The 22,323-nt window shown below is 37.4% G+C and overlaps 1 protein-coding gene across 6 annotated transcripts; it reads left to right on the top strand.

The window, feature by feature from the left end:
• The first annotated feature begins 5,031 nt into the window (after positions 1–5,031).
• LOC104604753 (uncharacterized) lies at positions 5,032–20,693 on the top strand. Of its 6 annotated transcripts, XM_010269264.3 has the most exons (15): positions 5,037–7,391; positions 7,592–7,748; positions 8,285–8,519; positions 8,632–8,706; positions 9,716–9,813; positions 10,351–10,609; positions 10,757–10,831; positions 14,396–14,493; positions 14,754–14,889; positions 15,059–15,172; positions 16,846–17,173; positions 19,145–19,359; positions 19,597–19,655; positions 19,958–20,365; positions 20,516–20,693. In XM_010269264.3, the coding sequence occupies exons 2-12, from the start codon at positions 7,644–7,646 to the stop codon at positions 19,323–19,325; spliced, it is 1,704 nt and encodes a 567-aa protein (XP_010267566.1). In that variant the 5' UTR covers positions 5,037–7,391; positions 7,592–7,643; the 3' UTR covers positions 19,326–19,359; positions 19,597–19,655; positions 19,958–20,365; positions 20,516–20,693. The 6 variants fall into 6 exon arrangements, with proteins under 6 accessions (XP_088752256.1, XP_010267566.1, XP_010267564.1 ...); XM_010269262.3 differs by having other exon boundaries at positions 19,958–20,693; XM_010269263.3 differs by having other exon boundaries at positions 5,037–7,460; positions 19,958–20,693.
• The last annotated feature ends 1,630 nt before the right edge of the window (positions 20,694–22,323 follow it).

Below are 22,323 nucleotides of genomic sequence, written 5' to 3'. Positions count from 1 at the left end.
TTCTATTGTATACTAAGGACAATTTGGTCCTTTTACAATTTAATATAAATATCTTTTTTAGGGTGTTGATCTCTCCATTGGACACATCCACAAATTTGTTGTTGTCTCTCCTTTTTCCTGGGTTTACAGACTTAGATCGGACTCTAACATAGTATCAGAGCAGGTCACGATCTTATCTATTGAGCTCACTTCTCTGTCTTTTGAATCTTTTGGCATCTAGGGGTCTTCCTAATAATACTTGGGAACCCTTTAGTGCCCTAAAATATTCTCTCCCAAGGTTGTTTCAACCAAACCTTGATAGATCTGAAATTTGGAAGTCTACGCCACCAGATTTACTTCTTTTCTTTGATCTGCACTTGGAGACATCAAATCTGCTTGAAACTCAAGATAAAGTGTCTCCCAATGGAGTTCTTGTGATCCTCTTCAGCCTGGTTGAAATCGATTTGGTTTAAGAAGAGTTTTATTCTTGTCTTGGTTCAACATACTGTGATAGTTTCCTTTTCTGGACATTTGAGTGAAAGGTACCTTCCCATCATCATATCTTCTTCAATTTTCGATATCAGTCTTGGAAATCATCAATTTTTTTTATGCTAATGGCTTCGAAAATAATGGATGTCCTTCCTGTTAAATTTAATGGATCAAACTATGCATTGTGGAAGTTTAACTTCTAGTTTCACATTGAGGCAGAGGGTCTTTGGGGCTATTTAGATGGAACTACACCTAAACCTGATGACTCAGACATTAAGGCTTTAAATTAGTGGAAAATTGATAATACAAAGATTGCATCATGGATTCATGGATCGGTTGAGGTTGGCATTGCCATTCCTATGAAAGGTTATAGAATAGCTTATGAGATGTATGAGTATCTCGAGAAGGTATCTCAGTAGTTGAACACCTCTAGACAGTACCAAATAGAGGTTGATATCTTCTCATACTATCAGGGAGAGAGAAAAGTCCAGGAATACTATGCAGGGTTTATTAACCTCTGGACAAAATATGAATTAGTACACATGGGAAAGGATCTGTCGGATCATTGCGTGAAGTATATGAAGGAACACTTTGATAGAAGGAAGGTTATGCATTTCCTGATGCATATCAGACCTGAGTTTGAAATTGTCAGATCTAATATCCTGAGCTGAGGACTTCTTGATTTAGATACTATTCTTGGGGAAACTTTGAGAGCTGAAACTAGATTTGCTACACAGACCACACTCGATGGGAGGAAAGACTCCAACATTGATGTTGTTTTCCTGGCAACTAAATCAAAAGGGAATAAGGATTTCTCCCGAATTCAATGTTATGAATGCAAAGAGTTTGGACATGTTGTTTCACACTATAAGAAGAAGAATGCATGCACTTATTGCAAGCAGAAGGGGCATATCATTACAAAATGTCCAACGCTGCCACCAAAAGAAAATGGGTTTAATCAGAAGAAAGGGTCTTATAAAGCCTATCAGATATCCATAGAGAATTCAGATGCCTCATCTACCATTACTTCAATGGCTTCACAGAATGATACTTTTGGTGGTATTTCTAAAGAATGGATTTGGTAGCTCATGTCCTCGGCTATCTCTTTCACTTTCTCAGCTATTGGCCTATCTAGTACGTCTTCTAATTCAAATGCCCCATCTACCATTACTTCAGTGGCTTCACAAAATGATACTTCTGGTGGTATTTCTAAAGAATGGATTCGGCTGCTCATGTCCTCGACTATCTCTTTTGCTTTCTCAGCTATTGGGATGTCTAGTAAGTCTTCTACCTTATGCCCTTCATCAAACCACCTTTGGATTATAGACCCTGGTGTATCTAATCACGTGACAGGGGCCTCCATTTGTCAGTCTCTTAAACCCCATCTTTCTAATAGACTTATTGTTATTGCAAATGGTGAAAAACTAGATATACTTGGTTGTGATGATTTACAATTATCTACCTCTAGGTCATTTTACTTTCACCTACCCAAGACCTTAACCATTAATTTGATTTATATTGTTCAACTTGTGGAAGATAGTAACATTGTCTTGTTTTTCTCTAATGGTTGTTTGGTACAGGACTTGCAAACTAGGGAGGTAAAGGGGAATGGGCATAGACTGGGCCGACTGTTTTCTTTAGAGTTTGAGAAGAAGAAAGTTGATTCAATTTCTACTTCTTGTTTACTCTCTACTACATCTAGTTTTGAATCTTTTAGTTGTAATAATGACTGAAACTTGTAGTATATACGCCTCGGTCATCATTTTTCTAAGAAACTTGATTATTTGTTTGCTTCTATTAGTTTACCGAGTTCTACTACTTCATTTAAGAATGTTAATAAATCTTGAGTTACTTGTTGTTTGAGCAAAAGTCATATTTTACTCATTCCTTCTCATTGAGTTACTTGTTGTTTGGTCGTCTCCAATTACTTCTATATTGGGATTCAAATATTTTGTTACTTTCATTGATCACTACCTCGTTTCACTTGGATTTATTTTCTCCACAAGAAATCTAAAGTTTGTTATATATACAAACTATTTCAAGCTTATGTTAAGGAAAAACATGTCCTATGATCCGATTCAAAGGGAGAGTACTTTGATGGGGATTTTCAGGCTTATTTGAAACAACAGGAAATCAAATCCCAAAAATCCTGTCTTAGTACTCCTCAACAAAATGGAATAGTAGAATGAAAGAATAGACACATCCTAAGTGTAGTTTGGACCCTTTTGCAAGATTTTCATGTTCCTTCTTGGTTTTGGGTAGAGGCGGCCAGCACTGCTGTGTATCTAATAAATCTTCTTCCATCATCTGTTCTAAATCACACTTCTCCCTTCCAGTCCCTTTTTCACAAACCTCCAAACCTATCATTGCTCAAAGTTTTTTATTGTGTTTGCTTCGCTCATCTTCCATCCCATGAACGCACCAAGTTGACTGTACAGGCAGTTGTATGTGCCTTTGTGGGGTACAGTCGTGACCACAAGGGATTCCTTTATTATGAGCATATTGTTAAATTTCATGCTCCTTCTGTTTTTTTATTGCATAGCTTTGATTCGATAGATCTTTCAAATGCTTTGACATCACCCATGCAGCAACTTCAGACCTACTTCAAAAGACAAAAGTCTACATCAACTCCTATGCCCCTTTTGTCTTCTCCAACATCAGTTGTTGATCCAGTTACACCATCCATTCTTGGAAGTTCTCCTAATCCACCACCTGAACCCACTGCACCCACTTTGCGCCGTTCTTTTAGAATTTCCCGCCCTCCTGACCACTATGGTTATTGCTTAAACCATAGTTCCTTTTTTGTTATTTTATTCACCATAGATATTCCCAAGACTTATCAACAAGCTATAGAAATTCCACATTGGAAAGATTCCATGGACTCTGAGATCCAAGCCCTTTTTGAGAATGACACCTAGGATTTGGTTAAAGCTTCTCCTGAAACCTCTCATTGGGAGCCACTGGGTTTACTCAGTAAAGTTGAAGTCAAATGGAGTCTAGATAGGTATAAGGCTAGACTTGTTGCTTAAGGCTATAAAGAGGAATATTGGATAGACTATGAGGAGAGACCTTTGCTCTTGTAGCCAAGATGACTATGGTCAAACTTTTGTTAGCCATCTTTGTAGTTAAATATTGTACAATTCATCAGATGGATGTGAAGAATGCATTCCTATATGAGGATTTGAAGGAAACTGTTTGCATGAAACCACCCCTGGATATGGTACAGATCCTCAGCTTATTTGTCATCTCAAGAAGTCATTGTATGGCCTGAAATAGGGCTCGGTTTGAGAAATTCAGATCTGTGATCACTAATGCTAAATTTATCCAAAGCTCTTCTGATCATTCACTTTTCACCTTACATCGGAATTAGGGTGTAACTCTTCTTCTCCTATATGTTGATGATATAATCATTATATGGAATGATGTAGAAGGGACCACTGATCTGAAATAACTCTTTAGTGACTCCTTTAAGATGAAGGATTTGGGCCCTTTAACTTACTTCTTGGGACTTGAGGTGAGTCGTAATTCCCATGACTATTTTGTTAATCAGCATAAGTATGCAATGGATCTTGTCAAAATGGCTAATCTCAGTGACTCCAAGATTGTTGATACTCCCTTAGAGGTTAATTTGAAACTAAGCAAGGATGATGGTTCTTCTCTTGAAGATCCTACTCTTTACCGACAATTGGTAGACAGCTTAATATATCTCACGATGACTCAGCCGGATATATCATATGTAGCCCATATAGTAAGCCAATTTGTGTCATCTCCGTGACAACCCCACATGTATGTAGTCCATCGAATTATTAGGTATCTGAAGGGAACCGTATCTCATGGCTTCCACTTCTCCTCCTCTTCATCTACCAGCCTTAATGCCTATGTCGATGCTGATTAGGCTGGTTGTCTGGACACTCGAGTTAGCCGAGGAGGCTATTTTTGTATTTTTACCTCTTACTGTATTTTATTTTATCTTGTACACTAAGGACAATTTGGTCATTTTATAATTTAATATAAATATCTTTCTTAGGGTGTCGATCTCTCCATTGGACACACCCACAAGCTACAAACCTACTGTTAGTCTCTCCTTTTTCCTAGGTTTACAAACTTAGACCAAACTCTAACATCGTGGGCCTATTTTTGAAATCGAACCGGTATCACCAATTTCTGGAAAATTGGTAACCGAAATCAAACCAAAACTGATTAATTAACAGTTGACCGGGTCAGTTAACCGTCAGTTCAATTTGTTGTTTTTTTTTTGGTTTTTTATATTTATAGTATGCACTATAAAAATTATATAAATATATAATAAAAACTAGAAATGTATATAAAATATTATATTTTAAATAATAAATAATATTATATATTATACATTAACTGGAACCAAACTAATACCTTTCATTTTTTTAAGGGTAAATTACAAAGAACCCCATATACTATGACCGTGAGACAAAGACCCCCTTTGTTAGCTTTCCGTTGAAATCCGTCATTACAATATTTTTTAATCCCCATACTACCCTTGTAATAAGGACAATTGGGAGAAAAACACTATTCATCTTTCCCGACCTCACACGATACACGAACAGTAACGGAGGTAATCCCTCCTTCGTATTTCTCTCTCTCCCCCGAGTTCTCTTCTTCCCCTTCCCCTTTCTCTCCTCCCATTTCTCTTCTCTTTCATTTACGCCCAGGTTGCTTTCAACAACAGCCCAATTCCAGGGCCGTGAGCAAGTAGGCGATTCTCCTAAGATTGAAGTTGAGGTAATGATCTGCTGTCACCAACCGTTTCTCGAAATAGCAGTGGGGATGTATGGATTTGCAATGATCAAAAGTGTTGCGGTCCACGGCTTTGCTCTGCCTATCTCCGGCGTGGTCCTCTGCTCGTCTCTATTCTTTTTCTCTTCTGGCCCTCCCGAAGCTGCATTAGACATCTTCTGATTATTTTATGGACTGCCGGGATCGTTGCTTGTTCATGAGATTTGCTTATTAATGTTATTAGTAAATAAGTGATTCTTGTTCATTACTTCATTATTTGTATTTTCTCTGTTTCGGATTTCAGATTCATGAATACGATTATGTAATAGCATGTTGAGACTTGAGTTTCCGGCATAGTACCCTGGATATTGTTTCTGGCAAGTTTTACACTGGCCAAGCTCAACTGGTATAGTACCCTGAATATTGTTTTCGGCAAGTTTTATTGCAGTCAGGTTCTGACACCTTCCCCAACTCGGTGAGAGCTCCCCATTCAACTTATTGTTGCTTAGGTCAATATAATCAAGGTTTGGATACACTCCAAGGTCGGGGTCTATACTTCCTGTGAGTTGGTTTCCTTCGAGTCGGAATCTATACAAGGTTGGGCAGTTTTTCAAGCCCTTTGGTATGGGGCCTGTGAAATTGTTGCTTGCTGTAGTGAAATTCACAAGCAAACCATTTTTGCAAAGTTGTTGTGATAAGTGGCCAGAGAAGTTGTAATTCATGTGGAAAACGGTCAACAAGGAAAGGTTTCCTATTTCTTGAGGTACTATCCCAGATAATCGATTTCTGTTGAGGCGCAAATCAATTAAACTTCTCCAAGTGCCTGTGGTGGGAGGGATTGATCCAAAGAGATGATTTAGATCAAGGAACAAGTGGGTTAGCTTGGTCAAATTGCCCAAAGACAGAGGGATAGTGCCTATAAGGTTGTTCCCCCGTAAAAGCAGTTTCTCCAAGTTATTGACATCTCCTATTTCTGATGGGGTTGAACCAGATATCTAATTATTCATGAGGACTAGCTCTCTTAGACTTGTGAGGAGGGTAATCTCCCTAGGTATTATCCCAGTGAGATTATTGTATTGGAGATCAAGGTTGGTTAGTCTTGTCCAGTTGGAGAACAGATGTGGGTGTAGCTCACCGGTTAAGGCGTTATTGGAAAGGTAGAGCTTGGAGAGGCTACTGAGATTGGCCAGCTATAGAGGAAGAACACCAGAAAGCTGATTGACAGATTGGCCACCACAACGCTTTTGATCACTGCAAATCCATACATCCTCACTGCTATTTCCTCACTACCCCAACCCCAGGTGTCGACTTTGCTGCTGAGAAACGGTTGGTGACAGCAGATCACTACCTCAACTTCAGTCACAGGAGAATCACCTTCTTGCTCGCGGTCCTGGAATTGGGCTGCTGTAGCTTGGGCGTTAGTGAAAGAGAAGAGAAAGGGGAGGAGAGAAAGGGGAAGGGGAAGAAGAGAAATTGGGGGGTGGGGGGGAGAGAGAGAGAGAGAAATGCGAATGAATTTGAGGTAGAAGGGATTACCGTCGTCATGAAATGGGGAAGATGAAGAGTGTTTTTCAACCAATTGTCTTTATTATAGTAATAATATGGGGATTAAAAAATATTGCAACAGCGAATTTCAATGAAAACTAACGGAAGGGGGTTTTTGTCTCAAGGTCATAATACAAGGCGTATTTGTAATTTACCTTTTTTTGAAGGGAGAATGGCCCATACCCCTATGTCAGAATTTGTAAGTTAAAAGTACATTTGAGATAGGTACCAATTCAAGGCGAGTATGAATGCATATTATTTCTCCGTTTTTTAAATTACTGAACCGTTTGATTCAATTAATCAAAATTTTCTATTCGCTTCGATTTTTCGATTTTTTTTGCTCATCCCTGCCTCCCGGCCCTCCCCCACCCTGCACACGGGTTTGGATTATGAAAATCCAACCCGCTGCGGTTTGATTTCGAGGAGGGCACGGGTTGGTAGGTTTTCAACCCGTTGTCATCCTTGAATACTTCTAACTTCGGTCATGGCATTTTCAATATTTCCCGCCATATTCACCCGTACGCGGAAGGAATGACACTGAAGCTGAAGAAACATTAGCGCAGCGATGGATGCCTCGCATTTCATCCCCTTGATATCGGTTTCTGATATTCGACTTCATTATCTAGGTCTTTGTCTCCTACTACACTTCCAATAATCCCACAATCTGTACACGAGCTCCATTTAGCGAAACCACTGTAACTAGAGTTCGATTTCTCCGTTCTCTGCATTCACGCTTGTTCATTTTCTTTCATTTCCCCTCCATTTCCTTATTTTTTGCAGCCACGTATCTGATATTCAATTCAAAAATTATGTTAATTCATCTCAGGTTTTTGGAATTTTGTTAATTAAAGCTCCCTTCATATCACCGATTTGTGAGCATGGGAGATGTGAAGAGATGGACCGTGACCTACACAAAACACATCAAGCAGAAGAGGAAAGTATACCAGGATGGTGTTTTAGAGTTTTATAGCTCGCTCGACAAGGTACAAACGCTCTGATGATTTTCGCCTAAAAAATGTTTTTATAATTATTTTATATTGAGGAACGAGGCATCTTATTATCTAATCTCGTATGCATGGATGCATGGATGCGTTACTGGTCATCTACCGCGTATTCATTCTCCCGAATATCTGGATAAGATGGAAAATGAGTCTGAATAATTTCCGGGATATCACGGCTAGGGGCTTTACTATGATGTTGTGCCGTTTGTTGATCAACAACGCAGTAACTTTAGGACCTTATGGTCTTCCCTACTTTCTGTTGCCATTAGAACGATTTATTTAAATTCGAACAGTTGTCGTCATTGGAAACGGGAAGAAAACTTCAATTACTGAAATGTGCTTGTTTGAGTGGTGTATGTAAATTGCAACTCATTTGTCTGTTTCTCTTAATTGTTAACCTTCAAAATCTAAGGAAGACAATATTTACTTATGCCTTTTCCTGTATTTTCGTTTTTTTTTTTCAGTTTCCTTTTTCCTTTTTTTTCCTGATTGTGGTGGTGAGGTCTCTATATTTTCAGATCACACTTTATGATGATGGTGGGAAGCTCTTACAGACCAGATTCTTGAAGAAGGATGAAGTAATTGGATCTGGTGAAACACTGACATTTGATGCTCATCTCGTTGACATTGGGGATCCTGAAGGAAACCATGAGCCTCTGGTGAATTTTAATAATGACCAAGGAAGATATAAGAAACCAATTGGAATGACATGGATGTTACATGGTCAAAAAGCTAGAAAGCCTACTTTTGTTGGTATCTGGTCATTTTTTTTTCTGTTTTTTAACGGTTTCTACATGCTTATTTATTCTTGAAGTTACAAGTCAAACTAGTTTGCTTTCACGCAATTGAATTCCTTGCGCTGCAGAAAACAGAAAGACTAATACAGGAAATAGTGAGACACCACCCAATTGCCCAAATATGAGACTAAACATTATCAGAGGTTAGTCTATTAGCAATTGCAGCTGTATCTAGTGCATTCATTGTTCTTTGTATTATTGATTTTTGCAAGGGCGTTCTTATTAGGACAAGTACTCATTTATGCACTGCCAGCATGACAAATGAGATTAAGATTCTCACTATCATTTTTTATTGTTAAGCATATTTAAGTGTTAAAGGATGTAAAAGATCAGATCTTGGTCTTTTCATGGTTGAGTGAGTGATTAGGGCCTTGGTTCAAAGTATTGATACATATCGTATGATATGTATCAGTTTTCAGGATCACATAAATGCTAAATACAAAGATTTAGGAGGTTTCTGTTGGGTTTAAATGTTAGAAACTCTCCTAATATATCCACCCTTGAACTATTGAAACTGAAAAAAATAAAATAAAAATAAAAATAAGGGAGTATCCATGGTTTTAGATGGTTGAAACTGAAAAGTCAGTATTAAGCATATCGATACTTCAAAGTTTGAATCATGATTGATTGGGACCTAATCTGCCAGATGTGATCTGTGTATAATTACAATATCATATTATTGTTTGTGGGTTATAATATCATCAAGAGGTGGATTGAGAGATTAAATATGCAACTTTATGAGTATGTTTTTGATGTTAAGATGCCAAACCCTCACCTGGGTTTAAGGTGCACCACTGCACCTAGGTGCATACAGAAGTTCACTTAAAGCAAATTATACAGAATGTGTGTACACAAGGTGAACTGCTGTTTTCACAAGGCAAAACCAAAATTTCATGTAATGGAGTTCTGAATGTATCTGCTAAGCAATTTTCTTATATATGGATGTTGTATATGTGCCAATTGAGGAGATAATATGGGAGATCACACCCTTTAATCTATAATACATTTTTAGCCTGGTGACCTTTTATCCAGTTTCCCTTTATTCTGTTTTTTGTATCTCTCTTTCTCTCTTTCTCTCTCAGTCCTTTCATCTTGGGTGTGTTTGGTTTTGTTCCTTTTATGGTTATTAATACTTTGTACTTTTGGATATAGAATTTCAAGCACTTTACACTACACAAATAACTCAAAAGGCGAAGAAGTATCATGATGGGATTATACAGCTTACTGTTTGTGGTTCCCAACAGCAGCAGGTTGATATGCATTATCTCTCTATCTTCTTATCTTATATACATTAACCATATTGGTCAGTTCATTTAAATTTCACCATTTTTTATCCAACTAATTTAATTTACTTTTCCTTTAATGATTCTTACTTAGATGGTACCATACATTTTTCAAAAGATTGAACATGTTTAAAAATGCCACTTGATAGTTTCTATAACTACATTCCATATTAATTTCATTAGCTTCCTTCATTATTCTGATTTGAATAACACAATTTGCATGAGTAGTATCTAACCAGTAAATTATTAGAAACTTCCACTATCTACTAAGGTGTTTGTGTTGACTTGGATCCCTATCCTATGGTCTTCTAAGCATATCAAGAAACAGACTCTTTCATTGATTCTATCACTGTCCACTGTTCTTTTATTAGTAACCCAACCAGTCCTTAATGATGCCTGACTTTAACCTTGATTTTATATTAGCTTAAAATTTCAGATTTGTTTAAGGGTTTTTTTCCAAGGGATAAATAGTGTTCTATTTATTTCTTTTTGGTCCACATTCAGGTCATGCTATATGATGCCAGCAGGAGGCTCTTAGACAGTAGATTCCTGAAGAAGGATGAAGTGGTTCGACCTGGTGAAAAACTAGTCTTTGATGCCTATCTGGTTGACATTGGAGATCCAGAATGGAGCCATAAGCCTCCAAAAGGCTTAAATCTCAAAGAAAGAGATAGCAAAGTAGATAAATGGATACTGCATAGAGAAAAGGCTAGACATAATTCGTCTTCAACTGGTACCTTTATTTCTATCAAGCTAAATATAGGTTTGCATAATGGTGAACTATGTGATATTTTTTATCTGCTTTTAAAGTGCTAAAAGGTAGGTTGGTTGAATATTTACTACTTATGCATTATTGATATGATTGCCATGTTAAAATCTAATATTTGTGCAATGACATTTCCATTGACAGACAATGGAAATACTGAGCTGAAAGATGGTGCATCAACACAAAGTCATCTTAATACTGAACAATGTATTGTAAGAGGTTAGTTCTATAAAGCTTTTATTCCATCAAATCTATTACATATTATGCTTATTATTTTAATTGTTTCTTTCATTAATATTATTTAAATACTTGAGGTTGTTTTCATCTTTTCTATATCTGGCCAGTCGTGCCAGTGGTAATGCATTTGATTTTTAATCTCTAATAGTTCACATTTTGTTGTTTTTCTCCTTGTGGATCACTTCATAAAGTAAAAAAACTAAGTTTTTCCTAGTTTTCTAGTTTTATTTACTCCCAAAACATGGTAAATCAGCATATCTAGGACAATAGTATTTCAATTGTACTAGTTTCAATACTTTCAAAAATGATACTAATATAATAAGTATTTAATAGAGAAATTTCATATCAAATTAGCAACTAAAGAAGGTTATAATCTGTTGAGGAGGTTGGCAGCCTAGCTATTCAGAAGGGAGACTTTTCTCTGACTTGTGGTGCCAGTCAAGCTTCGTTAACGCCTAGAGTGTTTGGTTCTGGTGAGGGACAAAAAGTGGTGGAGTTTGATTGGGGGAAAGGGTTGGTGGGGAAGGAGGTTGATAGAGTTGGTAGTTTGGAGGTTTCTGAAAGTTGAGTTGAACCTGAGAATATTAGAGCAAACGATGTAGAAGTTTGACCTCTTTGGATAAATCGGCATCGGATTATTTCTCTTCTTGTAAGGAAGTGGTGGTCGGAAAGCTTGGTTTAGATTTGGGGTGAAGAGGAGCTGGTTGGTGAGGTGGGGAGACAAAAGAAGAATCGATGTTCAAGCAATTTTCACATTATTCATGTTACTAAAGTTTTCTCTCATCTGAAGAGGGTTTGATAGGGGCAGGACCAACAAAACACTATAAAAGGGTTTACCTTAGAAAAGGAGGTAAGCCAAAATTGTTGATCTCGAAGGCTTCACATGAAGCAGAGGCTCCGGAAACTTTCAGCCGAGTTATGGAGATCACCTAAGCGGAGAATCAACCTTTGCAGGTTGAAGACAGGAACTTGATTCTTTCAGCAACGTCCTAAGATAAGCATCTGACAAAGTTTGGTTTGGAAGAGAGGTTGGAGTGTCCAATTGAAAATAAGAATATTGAGTCCTCTTCAAATGAGGAGATGGAGGAGAAGAAAAAAAGAGGAAGTGTGGATTTGAAGAGCTTAGTAGATAGAGAAGTGGAAATGGAAAAAGTCGCTAGGCCTTTTCTTTTTGTGAGGGGAAAGTATTGTTAGGAAAGCTTTGGAAGCCTTTGAAAGGAAGAGGAGTGAAGAAAATGCGTGGAGACTGGCAGATGCTCTTGAAGGAGAAAATTGGGAGGAGGAAGGAAGCTGTGAAAAGTTTGGAGAGATTGAAGAGTAATTGTGCTCCACTGACATTTTGTGCGAATGAAGGATAAGTGTTGCCTATTGAACTTGCCTTTTGTATGTTTGCTTTGTTTTAGAATGGGTTGGAGGTCTTGTAGGGGGGCTTGTGGGGTGTTATCTTAACACCTGATTCGGTTGTATTCCTTTTCTGTTTTCCCTTTAATATAATTTTTTCTTTTACTTATCAAAAAACAAAAAAAAAAATTATATGATAAAGACAAAGAGCAATAAAGGAGAAAAAGAACAAAGGTGGAGCTGCTGTTTTATTTAATGTAAGAGAGAGAGAGAGTTGAACTTGAAAAAACAATCACTTCTTTATATTTCTATTCTTTTTTCTTTTTCTCTTCTCAAAACCTTTGGATCTTTTATATTTCAATAGTAAAACTTTAAAACAAAGTATAAATGATATATAGTATATGATAGAATGTAGTAACACTCATATTAGTAAGATGTAGCAACATGGATGGTATTGTAATAAGGTGTCCGCCTTGTCATTTTAGTTGCCTAGGCAGGTGCATGGTTGCTATAAGCAAAGTGTTTAGGCGGCACACCCAGCCAAGGGCGACTAGTCACCTGGTTGACACCTTGACAACTATGAAAGTCAATTTAGGGCTGAAATTTCTAGAGAAAGAAGAAAAAAAATCAATATCTTAATATTGAAATTGGATTTCTTCAAATTGTTTTAAGGAAGTGTTTAGGAGGTAAAGTAAAGAACATTTAAACTAAAAGGGCTTTGAGACATGATTGAATCAAACCTGGTTTTCCCCAAGGTTTGATGGGGATGATTTGAAGAAGTTTCTCTCAATTTTTTAAAAGGTGTGGGGGACATTTTCCTGAAGGCACCCTTAAAATGCCCAGGGGCACATGCTGGAAGCAGTGATGCCTCTGAGGCACACTAGAGGTTTCCGTCTCATGAACTCCTCGTACAGAAAGAAAGAAAATCTTGGAGGCTAGGAATTACTTCTAGGATTCCTAAATCACTTTAGGTTTTGAAAATCATTCATCAAATGTCATACAAGAAAATAATGTACAAAAATCATTAGCTGCAACTTTGCAAAGAAACCATTACAAAAAAATCTAGTAACATAGGCTAGATGATCAGCCAATTTGGTTTTTTGTTCTCCATAGGCCTGGAATTGCAATAATAATAAAAAAAAAAAGAATACCATAATTTATCAGTTCATGATGTGGATGCCAAGGGGGAGTTCAATGTAATAGTCATTGCTGGGTGCCCAAATCAAGGGCTACCTATTCTTGATGCAAATGGATTGCCAATGCAGACTTTGATGCAACAGCAGTTGCTGGATAGCTAAACCAGGGGCAGCATTGTCATGTCCGTGTCAATTCTTGGAATCTATGGAGAATTATTTATAGAGGTTTGTTGGTTGTGGGAAAATCCATATGGGAAGTCCCTATTGGAAGAAGGTATGTGTGCTTTATATATCTTTACTATGATCAGAAATGAGGATCACCCAGCATGGAGCTGAGTCCAACTTCAGAAGACCTGATAGTTATCAACCTATAAGGAAGAAAATGGTTGCAAAATGTTCAATTATTTATTTCTTGCTATATATGCTATGCATGGAATTCAAAGCCACCGCTTCATAATTTTATGCCATGTCTTTACATTGCAACAAGTTGTAAACCTGCAATCAGTCAAGGTTCAAAGTCCACCTAGTTCCTGTAGAACTTACTTGTCCTACATCAAGTTGGAGTTAAGGCCGCGTTGAGTTGAGATTTAGGTTAATAGTGAAACGTATGTTCAACTTTGAGAATGGCCATTTCATGCAAAAATGTTTTGAAGGTTAGTTCTGTATCCAGTCCCTCCCTCCCAAAATCCTGATAGCTAGTACCAACATTGGGTAATGGCCCTTTTTACAATGTTATCACTGCGAGGTTTCATTTATGTTGGCTGTGGAACTAATTTATCATTGAATTCTGATGTCCTGAATGTCTATCATTGATAATCCAATCAACAAGCTTACTTTTAGACAGTTAAGTTACCTCTACATACAATAACCGATGTTATTAATTTCTAGAATATCTATATGTTTCCTTTCTTGTCCACAATAAATCTCTTAAAGTTGACTTACTAATACTCCCCTTAGTACATAAAATGAATTTAAGCACTAGCATGACCTAAATAAAAAAAATAATCAACAGCCTTTGGTATTGCTTTATTACAATCTTTGAAGTGATGCCCTTGGTTATCTAATGCAGAGTGGCATGCCTTGTATACCACACAAATAACTCAAAAGGCAAAGAAGTATCATGATGGGATTCTTCGACTTTCAAAATCCAGTTCCCATGGAAAACAGGTTTCTTTACTCTCTCTCTCTCTCTCTCTCTCTCTAAGTGGTTTAGACAAGTCAATTAGCTAATAGGAGTTTAGCACAGGCACTGAGCAACACAAGTGGGGCACCAAACAGAATAAGATGACTTTGTCATAGTAGTAATCCATTTTGACATGCTCTGCTAATTTCATTTTCTTTTTTCTGCATTGGCAGTTAAAGGTAGTATCAAGGAGTACAATGAACTTCTATCATGCGTTTTGTTTACTAATTCTCTTGTGTGTCAGGCTATTTTGTTAAGTGAAGATGGAAAAGTCCTGAGCTGTAAATATCTTAACTCATCAACAGATGTGAAAACTGGAAGTGCATTTGTATTGACAAATTATGTAGTTGAGATTGGTGAACTACGACCTCTCCAGGAAGGTAAACAACAAAGCTCTTCAGTCCTCATTTATGACCAATTATGGTTATATTATTCATTTAAAATTGACTGTAATGTGTTTATATCTTTCCTTTTTATTGTATTTTTCTTGTTAATATCTCCTTATGGATTTCTTATTTCCTGCTAAAGATGTGTTGCTTCAATATACAGGAGAACTCCAAACTATTGTTTCTTCTAGGAAAGATGAAGATTATAATTCCAGCAGATCAGGTGTTGGCAACCGTGATCTATGTGGGAAGGTCCCTAGGAGTGCAATACGTGATGGTTTGTCCATTTCACTTGATCGGTCACTCAAAGAATATCTCTCTAGCATTGTTTTCTTGGCTTAATTTGAGTGCCTTTTTGCATTTTCTCATCCTTGGTATGTCAGAAAACTCCTCATGCATGTTCTTATCTCTTGCAAGTACTCTATACTGAGTGGAATAGTCGTCATCATCATCTAAGCCTTAACTAAATGGGGTTGGCTACATGAATCCTGTTTTGTCACTCCTTTCTGTTTAATTTCATATCCAGTGTTAAATTATGAGCACTTAAATCATTTCTTATACTTCAACTCATATCCTTTTGGTCTATTCCTATCCCTTCTTGGGGTAGTGGATAACTCAACTTATCAAAATACTTACCTCTAGATCTTTATGTACTCAGTACCAAAAGGAAAGGGGCAAAAAGATCTTTTATGTTCTGATGCAAATTCAAAGTTGATTGCTTTCATCTAAAGTATATAAATGTGCCCTGCTGGAAAAAGAGGGCCATAAACTTGTAGGAATTAAAATAAAAAAGGATGTATTATTGGTTCCCCAACTGTATCAATTAAGGAAGCTCCATAAATGGCTGTACTGTACACGTTTCTGCCATGTGGAGCAATACTTGGGGCAATCCAGACTGCTTATTAATTAGTGGATCCTCTAGATCAGCCATGTGTTTGCTCCTGCAGTCTATGTCAATCCTACACCCCACCTTGTCTCAGAGACCAGACTCATAGTGGCATGCAAACTGTTTAGTCACTTTAGATTCCCCCATAATAATGAATTTATTTTGGACGTGGGTATTTTTGGGAATGAAAGCTCCCCCATGAATTTAGTACTAAAAACAAGTTGCCACATGGAAGATTCCTTGGTTTATTAAGATTCTTGTTCAAGTGGCCCAGTCTGTGTTTCAAAAGCAAGTAGCACAACTAAAGTACAAGGGGTTCTTAGAGCTTGAGCTCAAGGCAATGTATGAGCCTTAACAAAGGCGTCACTTTTGAAAAAGAAAACAAATGAAAAATTATATACACAAAAATATCCAGGGATGAAGTTTGAAGGTGATAAAAATGTTTCAGAAGTATATTAGCTCAGTTGTTGGTTAGAGTATTGCATATTTGCATTATTAATTTCTTTTTTTTTTTCATCCAGACAGTTTTTAAAGTAAAAAATACGAAAGTAAAAGTATTCCACATGCTTTGTACTTAGGTACTATTAAAAGTATGAAGTACAAAGTACCACCAAACAAGGCCTTAATTGTTTGAACTCTAAGCACCTTAAGTACACCCTACAATATGGTGATTTATATTTAACTTCAAATTTGAGGTTAATTCATCAAAACATGGCAACAACCCAGGGGAGGTGCACCTAGGTTCAAGAGGTGTGCACCACACAAAATGAGGCTTATCTTTGTTCTTATGCATGTCCAAAGGCACACCTTTTAGAACACTGGATCCAACTAGAAGATAATTTTAGAATATCCAATTATTTCAGCTTCTGCATGTGTTGAAGATTTCCATTCATCCTCATGTATGGTCTGTTAACTATACTATTGCTTACAGAAACCCAATTTCTGATGTAAATGGCTTGATTGGATTACTTCATAAATCCTTTACAAAATAGGTCGTAGTTTTCATCTTTATTAAATGCTGCATGGATCTTATATGCTTGTACTCTATATTCTTGGTTGTGCAGCACACCAGATCTTATCCATTCTTAAAAAGCCAATGGCTCAGGAAGGTGTTGCCCCCACCAGGACCCCTGTGGGGCAGGCACATTCTTCACAATCTCCAGATGTACTCCAATTTTGTCTTCAGTGTCAGCTACCTGCAGAAACTGCACAAGAGGCAAACTTGTCAAAGAGGAACACAGTAGATGATCATGAGGGCAACTCTAGAAATTTGAATAGAGAAAGAACTAGCCCAATGAATACCAACAAAAGTGAGGAAACTTTTGCAACGGACATCTACTTGATGGATCCTGACAGTAGAGGGGAATTACAAACAGAAGCTCTCTCGCATGGGTATGTACATGACCTAACAGTTTCAAATTGGAGGCTGAGAGCAGCCACTTCGTGCAATAAATATACATAAATAAAATATGCCAAAGATTAGGTTTGTATCCAGCCCACCCCTCCCAAGACCCCTGGATAGCCAGGACCAATATTACCTATCGGGTAATGGCCCTTTTGTTTTTCAATTGTTATTGAAATATGTCACTAAATGATTCTATTTTAATTATTTGAGAGTTCTTTAGTATCAAAATGGAAACTTCTGGGCAATATCGGAAAACTGCAATAGTATTTAGGTTTGGCTGTATATATTGAAGACTCTGTAACATGGACTACCATCACATACATGAATTTAAAAGAGGTGCAAAAATGGGCTTGAGCCTAATGCTTGAGCCTTGAGCCCCAACTGAGTCTGAGGTCAAGCTTGATTTGGCCAACCTAAGCACAGGGGGATGGGGTTTGCATATAATTTCCCAAACACAATTCAGGGTGGGCTTTCCTTGATCTTAAACGGGGGTAGAGAAAATATTTGTCTCAAACCAGGGACGGGGTGGGGATGGGATTTGCATATAATTCCCTGAACCCAATGGTAAATTAGTAAAATACCCCTAGGTTTAATGATAATTTGTAAAATACCCATGAGTTCCCCCAATTTCTTAAAACCCTAGGATCCCATAATTTCATTCTCATTTCTAAAATACCCAAATTTCCATAATCCAATTCATAAAATACCCCCAAATTCCCATAATCCTATTGTTAAAATACCCCCCAAATTAGTTGTATTTTTAGGTGGTTTCCTCGGAGTGGGGATGGTAAGGTATCCTGGCTACAGGGCAAGGAGAGGGAGGGGGTGCCCCACCCTGTTGCCATTCCTAGTCAGTCAGGCTCAGGTGGGCTTATTAGGTCCAATGTATTAAAGAAATCGCTAAACCTATTTAACACAAAAAAATTAAACCATTAAATATAAAATTGTATATTTTGTATATATGTATGCATGTATGTAGTTGGCTGGGCTTAGACTACCCAAGGGTTAGGCCTGGGCTCAGTCCAAAAAATAAAAAGCCCAGGGTTTTGGACCCAGCCCATATCAAGGACCAAAAATCTAAGCCCATCCCATTTAAAATTCCGGGCTCAGTTTCTCCCGGCTTGGATTGGGTCTGCCCCAGTTGCACCCCCCCTAATTTCAGAAAATATCTGGTGTTATACAGTGCACCTAAACGGGGTCACTACATGAATGCAGTTTTGCCTTTCCTATTTCAAATTGCGAATTTTAGTTCATAAGTTGGTGTTTCAACCTATATTCTTCTTCTGCCTTTCTCTAACTTTTCTAGAACTTTCAATCTGCATTAAATTAATCATTGGTAATTCAGTAGGGCTGTTTGTAAAGTTAAAATTGCGATAGGTACGAAGAACATGCTCTTCAAGATGCATGCATTCTATTGGAAATATTAAGATCATTAAACACATATTAAAGAAAGTGTACAATGTTCCGTTTCAGGTTAGGTTGGCATTTGGTTAACCAAGTTGGTGCTTTTCAATTTTAAGTATTTGTTAGTTCACTTCTTAATGGAGTTTGTCAAATAAAATATAGTGCTTTACTGTTTATTTAAATCTTATCATTTGCTTGATTTCTTGTTTAGAGGAATCACCCGATTAATAATGAGTTACTCTTGTTAAGTGATCTTTGAACTTCCAAATACATGGATTCTGTAATCCACAGGGATCCGCTTTACTTCACACAACTTCAATTCCTCAAAACACCCTGGATTGCAGGATCCACGGTATTGGAACACGTGAACCATTTAATATTGCTAAATCACGAGTTTTGAAATTGTCCGACAATGTGAACAATATTAGTTATTAACAAATCCAGCTCTGCTTGTGGTATGACTAGAGACTATCGTCAATCTAGTTGTTACTTGTACTCATGATTTGCAATTCCACTAATTTATCCTGTGGACTATTTTGACTATTTTATTGCAGCACAGCAGCTTCCAACACCTTGACACCAAAGTCTTACTCGGGGTTAACCGATGAAAGTACAACAATCTCAGCCTCCTCTTTTATGGCGCCTCAAGTTTCAAATGTTGTGTTGGATTTGAATGACGATTCCGGGCCACCAAGTTCGTCAATGCCACAAGATTCCTCAAGTGGGAATACTTAATTTCGCATGCTTTATGAACTTGCTTCGTCATAAGGCAAGTATTACGTTGATACTTCACTCTATGATCTAGTCGTTGGTTTTGTACTCTTACTACTTTAATTTGATTGATTGCTAATATGCGGAGTTGGGCTTGGTGAGAGTCTGTGGGTTGCGAAACCACCGGTTCAGAACCTGTCTTTGTCCACCAACCGACGAAAAAAAAAAAACTAACCTGCTCACCTACCAAGGAATAAAAACGAATGAGAATCTGACGGAAAATGAATTCTTACAGAATCCAATTGCAGCGAGAGTCGAATCCTCGAGGATTTGCTTGGTGAACATACCAACCAGGTTCGAACCTTAATAAGCTTTACCATTCTTATTCAATATGATCACCTTATCAAAATTTCGTGCTCGTTTGCTTTGGTTTTCTTTAATTTAGAGGCCAAAACTTGTCACTGTTATGGTAATTACTATTTAATCTCTTGTTTGGATACCTCCCATCCTGCTCAACTTCTGGACAGATAACGAAATCGTATCCTTTCTTTCATCAATAAAAGCTTTGATTCATTAGAACACACTCATTTTTTTAGATCTTGGCGCTTTTGCTTAGTTTAACAAGTTGTTATTATGTTGTGTTTCGATTTGTGTAGCCTTGTATAGACAACATATGGAATGATGGGCCAAAGTGCAAGGAGGCTGCTGCTCTGGATTCATCAATTTTGATCACCGCTGACACGTCTTCTCGTGGCCCTACTCACTATAAAAGTGAGAGCTCCAATTCCGAGGAACTCAACATCATACCCAAGGGAAACGTGGACAAAGATGACTTCCCAACTTTTGATCTGGGATTTTGATTGTTGAATCATGAATGTGGTCTATATAATACACACTATTATGTCTAAATATTGGTTAGCCGCTACCATCGTTGGTTCATTTCAAAAGTCATTGACAAAGGTGAGACGATAATCATGATGCGTTTGACGGTGGTGACTGGTGGCGTCCAAGTTCCAAGTTCCAACCCTGGATCATGATTGATTTTATTGTCTAATTTGCACGAGGTAAACAAATGCTCTCTTTCTCTCTCTCACTACCCCTTTATGTTTTAGTAGATTTCAGATCTGCGCCCCACAGTGTTCTACAGCACATTTCTGCTGTGTATTGAAAACATCTCCCGATAATGACATCAGATGTAAACTTTTGTTTTTTAGTGATAGGCGGATAACGGATTAGTGGATTAAGACTTGAAGAGAACTTGAACACCCAGATTTTTGTAGCATCTACATCATATACCCACAGACTTCCCCAACTTTTATTAGCCGAAAACCTATAGCTCGTTGGATTCAATAATAGTTTGAAAGAGAAAATAAAACGCATTTTTGGATTTGATTTCTGAATTTTCTTGTATTTTATTTTTCGTGTACTTTCATGAGATCCGTGATGGATGCCCGATTGGCCCATTCCATGTGTATAAGATGTCGAGTTGGACATATTAGGATTTTGGGTTGTCTTTATTGTGGATCGGTCCAAAGTAACGTTTGTAGATTTGGACTTGGCCGAATGGTAATTGGATATGTAATCCTTCATTTTTTATAGAAAACAAGATGTCAATTCTTAAATCGCATCCCATTAGGATTTAGAACAAACAACAAAAAGTACAGGATTTTGGTGGTCCAACCATGAGGACCAATCTTAGGACCAGGCACTAGCATCGAATATGTTGCAAGGGATCGATTCCTATGCACATTTGGACAGCTGAGACCCTGAGAGCCGTCGTATTTTTCTCGTCTCATGGTTGGGATTTTAATACTCTGATTCTGATATAGCTATGAAGAGTAACCCCGACCGTCCAACGTATCATAGAGGTCAAAGTATGCTACTGAGAATCTGAGGCAAATCAGGTTGTATCTGTACTCGTTAGGATGTTATTCTCTTATGCCAAAGGAGAGGATTTTTCATACAATAGCGCGAGGTCGAATGCAACCAGAATCAAGTAAATGTAAATGTAGCAAATTTCAGTGTCGGATGCAAGATGGACTGCCTGAGTTCCATAAAAGGATCGCTCTCATTAAGTACCTTCTTGAAGGGATCGAAAGGTGCAACCCAACCACCTGACAAACACGACTAATTGGACCAATCCCAAGACTCTAAACGTAGGCACCCGTACCAACTCTCTTGAATGGGTATGTATTTAATATACCATCATCCAGGCATCCAGTCTCTTATTTACATTGCACAAAACTAGACCTGGCAATTGGGTTGGGTGGGCCGGGTTTGGGTTGGGTCAAGACATCTCGAGTTGGTTTTGGGTTGGGTTGAATTTTGGATTGGGTTATCAAATGCTAGACCCTAACCCTAAATGTTCGGGTTAGGGTTGACTCAATTCAGGTAATTCAAAAAATAATTGAAATTTTAAAAAAATAAAAAAAATTAAATGAAAATGCCAAAATTAAAAGAATTAACCATAAAATTTCAAATATAAATAAAAAATTTGAACATTTAACAATTAAAGAGTAAAGACTAAATAGAAAAAGTTAAAGAGTGGAAAGTTCTAACAATGCATAAATAGTTCTGATTAAACAACCCAGTTTTTTTTCGGGTTAGGACGGGTTGGGTCATCCTCACATTCAGGTAGCTAAATATGAGACCCTAACCCTATTTTTTCAGGTTGGGTTGGGTCAGATTCGTGGATTGAGTCAACTTTTTCCAGGTCTACACAAAACGATGCATAGGCTTATCAAGAGTTCAAGACTCGCCCTTCAAGCAATTGGTCTTGGTTACTGGATATCTCTTAAGAGTTTTTTTTTTTTTTTTTGAAGGCTATATCTCTATAGAGTTACGACCATAAAATTAAAATCGGACAAATTTGAATATCTGGTAAATGATTTCTTAGAATTCTGACCATGGTAATTGCACAGTGCAATCTTGTTTCTGTGCATAATTGCTTTTAACCTTTTTTTTCTCATCTTATTAAGAATTTTAATTTCTCCTTTGATTTTAACAACTTAGACGTTGAGAT

This window comes from Nelumbo nucifera, chromosome 1 (assembly GCF_055504915.1).
Source record: "Nelumbo nucifera cultivar China Antique chromosome 1, China Antique-T2T, whole genome shotgun sequence".
In the NCBI taxonomy this organism is placed as follows: Eukaryota; Viridiplantae; Streptophyta; class Magnoliopsida; order Proteales; family Nelumbonaceae; genus Nelumbo; species Nelumbo nucifera.
The sequence above is the reverse complement of the archived record's forward strand: the minus strand, read 5'-3'. Positions and strand labels throughout refer to the sequence as shown.